Raw genomic sequence first — 8,214 nt, 5'->3', positions numbered from 1 at the left:
GCTATTGCACTACTAGGCATTTACCCAAAGAATACAAAAATACTACTTCAAAGGGATATAAACCCTGGTGTTTATAGCAGCATTATCTACAATAGACAAATTATGGAAATAGCTCACGTGTCCATTGACTGATGAATGGATAAAGAAGATGTGATATTTTTATACAATAAAATATTACTCAGCCATAAAAAATAATTAAATCTTGCCATTTGCAACAACATGGATGCAGCTAGAGAGTATTATGCTAAGCGAAACAAGTCAGAGAAAGACAAATACCATAGGATTTCACTCATATGTGGAATTTAAGACACAAAACAAATGAGCAAAGGGGAAAAAAAGAGAAATAGAGGCAGACTAAGAAACAGACTCTTAACTATAGAGAACTGATAGTTACCAGAGAGGACGTGAGTCAGGGGATGGGTTAAATAGGTAATGGGGACTAAGGAGTGCACTTCTGATGAGCACCAGGTGTATGGAAGTGTTCAATCACTCTACTATACACCTGAAACTAATATTAAAATGTATGTTAACTGAAATTCAAATAAAAAACTAAAGATATTTAAAAAATGGTTCAGCATCAGCGGTTTCCAAGGGCTTGGGGAGAGCAAGAGCAGGATGAGTTGGTAGAACATAGCGGATTTATAGAGCAGTGAAAGTAATCTGTGATGGAGTGCCTGGCTGGCGCAGTCAGAGTGTGAGACTCTTGGTCTTGGGATTGGGAGTTTGAGCCCCATGTTGAGTGTAGAGATGACTTAAAAATATTTAAGAATATTAAATTAAAAACACTATTCTGTATGAATCTGTAATGGTGGATATACGTCATTATACATTTGTCAAAACTCACGGAATGTACAAGAGAGAGTGAACACTGATGTAAACTATGGGCTTCAGTTAATAATAATATATCAATATTGGCCTATTGATTGTAACAAATGTACCACATGTAATGCAAGACATTATAAACAGGAGAAACAGCATGAGAAGGGATGAGGGAGTATATGGAACTCTCAACTTAGCACTCAATTTTTGTGTAACTTGAAAATGGTACTAACAATAAAGTCCATAATTTTTTTTAAAAAGGGCATTAATGACTTATCTAATAAACAAGTAAATATCAAGTTAAGTCTGTTATTCAGTTGACAGTCCTTAATAAAGAGAACACTTTCAATAAAGAACTGAGAGTTGATGGAAGGAAGTGGGTGTGCTAGATGGGCTAGACGGGCGATGGGCATTAAGGAGGGCACTTGTGATGGCACTGGGTGTTGTATGTGATGAATCACTAAATTCTACTCCTGAAACCAATATTCTAGTATATGTTAACTTGAATTTAAATAAAAATTTGAGAAAAAAGAGAAGAACTCTTACATATTGCTAGTGAGAATCTGCCATCACTGTAGAAAACAGTTTGGCAATTTTTTTATAAACATACACTTGCCATATAGTCCAGAAATCTAATCCCAAATAAAAACATACAGATATAATTTTTTTTTTTAAAAGAGAACACTTTCAGAACTAAAGGAAATGCTTTCGCTGACAACTACAGAAAAACACACTTTGTGTAAAAGTGATCTTACAAATATTAGCGTAATGAGTATTGCTCACTCTGGTTTCACAAACCCAGAGGGCTTTTGCCACCGTGAAAGGTTAAGTGATGTTGATGATTTCAAACCTATCTCCCATCTCTTGGTTTCACCCCAAACCATCTTAAGATGGATTGATTCAAACACTAAAAATATAGGTAGGAAAATTTATCCAAGAGTCTCTACAGGTGAGCCAATCTTGAAATACTGGCAATTATCATAAGCCAGAAGTAAATGTAACACTAAATCAGTGCTCAAAACCTTAGCTTCCAGGACCATTGAAGCATTTTCTAACGGACTTCATTGACTTTATCCTATCATAACCTGAAATGTGTCTTAAAATTGTTTATGTAATTCTAGTTGAGTTAAAGATTTCCACAACTTTTCATCATTTACTTGGATATGATTTCAAACAGAATTTACAGTTTCTTCATCATTTAATTGACTATCCTCATTATCTTTATTAAAATTATGTTCCTGTGAAGGCAGACCAATCAACTCTCATTATGGTGGTATAATCGATCAAGACTGCTTTTTGTACAGTTATCAACCGAAGCATTTAATATATTGTGGAAAAATATAAAATTTTATTGATTTTAAAACGTACAGCTCAGTGGCCTTATTCACACTGTATGCCATCACCATCACCACCTTCCATCTCCAGAACTCTCTCATCCCAGAGGGAAACTCTGTCCCCATTAAATAATAACTCCCCATTCCTCCCTCCCCTAATCCCTTATAACCACTGTTGTGTTTCTGCTTCCATGACTTTGACTCTCCTACATATCTTCTTGCTATCAGCTTGCCAAGTGCTTGCCAATATTGTTGAATTTTTCAGAAAACCGATTCTGGGTTTCATTGGTATTTTTTCCTCCTTTTATTGAGGGGTTTTCTATTCTCTAGTTCCTTTGCCTGTGCCCTAATCTTCATTAGTTTCTTCCTTCTGCTGATTTGGGATCTGGTTTTTCTTCTCTTTCTGGTCCTTGGAGGCATAAAGTGGGGGTTGCTGATTTGCGACCTTTATTCTATTTTAATGTAGGAGTTTATGCTGTAAGCCACCCTTTTAGCACTGCTTTTGCAACATTCCATTTGGGGTCTGTTGTGTGTTTCATTTATTTATTTATTTTTTTCATTTCTCCCCAGCTAGCTTCTAACTTCTGCTCCTGAACCCCTTGGTGAATTTTTCACTTCAGTTCTCGTATTCTTCAGCTCCAGAGTTTCCGTCTGGCTCTTTTCCACAGTTTTTATCTCTTGGTGATATTTTCATTTTTCTCATGCATCATTTTCCTTGGTTTGTTGTTTATTTGTGTTCTCTTTGAGACTATTGAGCATCTATCTTTAAAATAATTATATTGAATTCTTTGTCCGGTAATTCACAAATCTGCATTTCTTCAGTGGTAGTTTCGGGAGATGAACTTTGTTCCTTTGGCTCATGTTTTCCCAGTTTCTTGGCATATCTTGTGAATTTGAGTTGAAATGTGGGCTTTTGGAAAAACAGCTACTTCTCCCAGTCTTTACTGGCTTCATGACGGGGAAGATCTTCGGCAATCTGCCCTGTTAGAGATTCTGCGGACCTTTTCAAGCTTTAATGGGGACGTAGTTTCTCTGAACTGGTGCGTGGATTTTCTCAGTTAAGAGGTTTGCCTGCTTCTTCTCTGGAGCCTGTAAACACTTGCTCCCCCTGGTGTTTGTCTGAGATGCTACAATCCCCCTACAGCTCTCTAAGTTAGTGTTTGTTTCTCAGGGGCCCCAAGATGGCCCCCAGACGGCCATTCCCAGCAGGGCTCTAAATCACACCAGATGGAAAACATTCCTTGGCCATCTCTGAAAGCCAGAATGTAATACCCATGGTCCACTCCTCTCCTTTCATCCAAAGAGAAAGTGGAGTTAGGAAGGAATCCTCTGATCATGCCACACGGGGCCAGGGATGGGGAGTGACTAGGACAGGAAAAATATCATAACCTTGCCTGATCACTTTTCTGTAACTCTTCTTGACTTTGTGCTTCTCCAGGTGCTGCAGCCTCTCTTCTGGTTTCTCATAATGGCTATTTGATCTATATTGTCTCCTCGGAGGAATGGAGGAAACTCAGGGATTTCTATTCTGCTACCTGGCTAATTTAACTCTTTTGATAATTCTCACCATCAAATCATGAATCTTCTTGGGGAAATTTCTTGAGTTTTAATACACCAGCAATCATATCTCTTGAGAAGACAAATTCCCTGCTGAAAAATTCTACCATTCTTCATATGGCCCTCTTTTTCTGCAATGCTCTGTTAAAAGCAGCCTTCATCTGAGCATTCCTTAGACTGTAGATGAGAGGGTTCAGCAATGGGTTGAAGGGTGGTGAAACAGGGTAAGGATTTTCTGCTGCTCCTCACGTTGACTATTGTCTGGGACCAAGTCAACCATCATGGCTATGCCAAAGTAGACTCCAACCACACAGAAGTGGGAGGAGCAGGTGGAAAAGGCTTTTCTGCACCCCTCCTTTGTCTGGATCTTCAGGATGGCCCAGAGGATGCACACGTAGCAGATCAACACCAGGGAGAGGGGCCCAACTAAGATAAACACACCACCAGCAAAGACAAAAACTTCATTGATCCAAGTATCACCACAGGCCACTTTGAGGACAGATAGGATTTCCCAGAAGAAGTGGTTGACCTCCTGGGGCCCAGAGAAAGTCAACCTTAGAGAGAGAATTACATGTACTAGGGCTAGGGAAAATCCACATGCCCAGATAGCGATGACCAGGAGCATGCACACTGTCCAGTTCATGATGACAGTGTACTGGGGCGGATGGCAGATTGCCACGAACCCATCATAGGCCATCACTACCAAAATCAGGCACTCTTCACCAGCACAAGTCACAAACAAAACTATCTGCATAGTGCACGAGACAAAGGAGATAGTTTTTTTGTGCTTCACTAGGTTTTCCAGCATATTGGGCGAACTGCTGGAAGCATAGCATATGTCAATGATAGCCAGATGAGAAAGGAAGAAATACATGGGGGAATGCAGTCTGAGGTCTAGCCAAATGAGTCCCAAGATCACACCATTTGCCAGCAGGTTGAAGATATATAACAGGGAGAAGACACAGGAGAGGAGCACTTCAGTGTCTTTACTAAGCTGGAATCCCACCAGGATGATTTCTGGTCCACGATTGGTCCCCCCCCCCATTCCTTGATGAAAGTTTATCAAGGACTGAAGTGTGATAGAAAGGTCAGAGCTGGATATGAATGAAAATTGAAGTTATTTACTCAGAGGAAAGGAAAGTTATGAACTCAGAGGAAGCTTTTATGCCTGTCCCTACTTGACTTTTTCTTGTCCAATGTTTTAGTTTAAAATTTTTATTCAGATAAGTATCCAAAAATTAAAACAATATGATTACATATAGTTTACCAAATTGTTTTAAAGTTTGCTTCATCAATTCTTTTTTTTTTTTTTTTTCCTATGTACACATTTTTCCCCCTTGGCCACGTAAGAGTAAAATGTAGGCGTAATGCCAATTTGTCCCTTCATTTTTTTCTAAGACAAGGATATTCATATTCAGGATAAGTAACCAAAATCAGGAGATGTAACATTGGCATGATTCTCTATTCTAGATACAGCATTTTCTGCCCCTCTGGTCCAAGATGCAATCTTGCACACATTGCATCTCCTCTAATATGAAATAATCACTCAGTCTTTCCCTTGAAATTGATATTTTTGAAGCATACACACCAGTTGTTTATGTCTCTCAACTTGGGTTTTCCATTTATTGCCCCTTTTTAGTTCAAAATATAAATTTCCAATAGGATATAAAAAGTGTCCTTCTTAATGGCTTCCATTAATATACAGGTAATGTTAATTTGTCCCAATACTGGTGGTACAACGTGGATCTTGGTTAAGGTGGAGTCTTCAAGTTATCTCCAGCATAAAATTATTACTCCATAATTTAAAGCACTTTCTCACTTCTGGCTTCCTAAATTGTTCTAGCCTCAAGTTGTTTATTTCCCACTTCAGCTTGAAATAAGTTATTTCACTAAAAAGATCTAGTTCCTTTTAGTGAAGAGTCTTATTTTCCAAAAAAAATCTGATTTTATTGGATCTTTAACAATATTTTTATCATGATTATTGCCAAATTTCTAATATCCTCGTTTAATTAGTAGAGCATATAATTTGACACACAAACTGTTAAGGGGATGATAAATTCTTAAACTTACTTGTTTAATCCTAATACATCTTTACAGACTTCCTTTGGAGAGCCAAATCTATTTTACTAAATTAACATTAAGATTAAAGAAAATGATCTTGATATGATACAGTGGTTTATTTTGGGCAAAAGGATACTTCTAGTCTTATTTAAAATTTTTTGTTTATATTTAGACAATCATAGATTCTTGGGAATTTCAGATTCACAGATTAGTTTCAACAGCCTGATACAATCTGTGAATGAAGACACACCTCATATGAAATTTTGACCTCAAGTTTTTCAAAGTGTCTTAGGAAAACATGAAATTTAATGAAAGACTAAAGAGATAATACTGGGAAACATGGCCAAAAGTGATCATTGTTAATAATTTGCATATAGTGTTTCATTACTTACTGTACATAGAATTTCATATATAATTAAAAATTAAACAGTGTTATTTCTTTTAGAATCAGTTCATGTAAATTTCCCACGACAAAATACTTTTCTGGAGCATATGTTGCCAGCTGCATACTATTTTATCTTTTAACTGATTTAATATATTACCTTCTACTATATTGCATGCAATAGAAATTATGGCCCATGCTGACTCCATTTCATACATAAATTTTTTGTACCTTTTGTTATTTTCCCATAATAGATTCATAGACACGAAAGTTCTCAGTCAAATCTATCTCTGTCATCATCTTTCTGTCTAAAAAGCAAACAAGCAGGAGAAAAGAAATCCAGACATATTATCACCAGAAGAAATCACTTGGGGTGAAAGAATCTCTAACTGAATAATCATGACTAATCTCAAACTCACCTTTCCTATGAAAGGCCCCCCACTTCAGCTTTTCAGCTTCTATTATGCTGACTCTCAAGTTTTTATACAATTTAGTCCAACCTGCCCCTCTGGTTCGTTCTTAGGTCACCTTCATATTAAATACCAAGACGGAGAAAGACTGGTTACTGGAAAGTGAGATTTTATGAAGGTTAAGCATAATCTGATGATAATGTATGTAACCTCTGGTGTACTGGGTTAAATCTATCTTTCTTAGTTGATTACAGCTGAGGGCTGTCTATCCTCCAATTTCAGGGAGCTGATTACAATGGACACCTGTCTCTTACTGCCAAAATAATTCCATGTGGAAGTAGTTATCCTAACACCAACTATTCAGCATTTCCGTCCTAGACATCTTTTTACATTTTAACACCAAAAGACACACATTTCTTTGTTTCCATCTATTGGTTTTTCTCAATTTCAGTTTGTGGCCCAACAGGTACTCCTGATTCCTAGATGAATCACAACATGGAATGAGTTATTATTTGAGGCCAATACCATCCATTACACAGAAATGTCTTTACCTTTACAGTCATTCAAGTTAAAAAATATTTAATGTGAGGGTCGTTTGGAAGATGGCAGGTTAGGAGGACGCTGGGCTCACCTCATCCTGCTGATCGCTTAGATTCCACCCACATCTGCCTAAATAACTCAGAAAACTGCCAGAAGACTAGCAGAATGGACTCTCCAGAGTCAAGTGTAGACAAGAGGCCCACAGAAGAGGGTAGGAAGGGCGGAGAGGCGGTGCGTGCTACATGGACTGGCGGGAGGGAGCCAGGGCGGTGGAGGGGCAGCCAGCCCACCCAGCAAGGCAGAGCCCCTGAGTCTGGCTTGCAAAGGTGGAGGGGCCAGACGGAGGGTGTTCTGACATCCAGTGGGACTTAACATCTGGAATGTTATAAGTCAACAGCTCTGCTCGGACAGCAGGAGGGTGAGAGGACACCGGGAGGGAGAGATGTTGAGCCCTGGAAGACAGACCTCAGCTCGGTGGGGAACAAAGGCGCTGGGAAGCACCATCTCCCTCGCCCATCCCCTAGCTGAAATCCCAAAGGGAACCAGTTCCCGTCACTGAACTTGCTTGCACCACGCAAACACCCAACACTGTGTTTCTGTGGATCCATCCCTCTGACGGGTCTGCCTCCCTCCCAGTGCCGCAGAGCCCCTCCCAAAGCCAGACCACCGAAGGCAAAGAGAGCTGAGTCTGCCCCTCCTGCCCCCGTGCACCTTGCAGATCCACCCCAGCTAATATGCCAGATTCCATAGAAGCAGCACCACAAGCCTGGCAGGGTGCAAGTAGCCCAAACGGGGACACCACTCCGCAGTGATTCCTGCCTCTGGGAGAGGGGAAGATAAGGTACACACCAGTCTGACTGTGGCCCCAGTGGTGGGCTTGGGGCAGACATCGGGTCTGACTGCGGCCCTGACCACCAACACAAGTTACTCCACACAGCACAAGGGAAAAGCCCTGCAGTTCTATGCCACTCCAGGGACTATCCAAAATGATGAAACAGAAGAATTCTCCTCAAAAGAAACCCCAGGAAGTAGCAACAACTAACAAATTGATCAAAAACGATTTAAGCAATGTAATGGAACATGAGTTTAAAATAATAGTCATAAAATTAAT

General features: G+C 39.5%; 1 protein-coding gene across 1 annotated transcript; it reads right to left on the bottom strand.

Moving 5' to 3' along the window:
- Positions 1-3,823: 3,823 nt before the first annotated feature.
- Positions 3,824-4,755, bottom strand: LOC123607301 (olfactory receptor 2A2-like). Its single transcript, XM_045496415.1, is given in 3 exon segments — positions 3,824-3,921; positions 3,924-4,458; positions 4,504-4,755. Coding segments are annotated over 3 exon segments (885 nt in total).
- Positions 4,756-8,214: the final 3,459 nt, after the last annotated feature.

Source organism: Leopardus geoffroyi, chromosome A2 (genome assembly GCF_018350155.1).
Source record: "Leopardus geoffroyi isolate Oge1 chromosome A2, O.geoffroyi_Oge1_pat1.0, whole genome shotgun sequence".
Taxonomy (NCBI): domain Eukaryota; kingdom Metazoa; phylum Chordata; class Mammalia; order Carnivora; family Felidae; genus Leopardus; species Leopardus geoffroyi.
The sequence above is the reverse complement of the archived record's forward strand: the minus strand, read 5'-3'. Positions and strand labels throughout refer to the sequence as shown.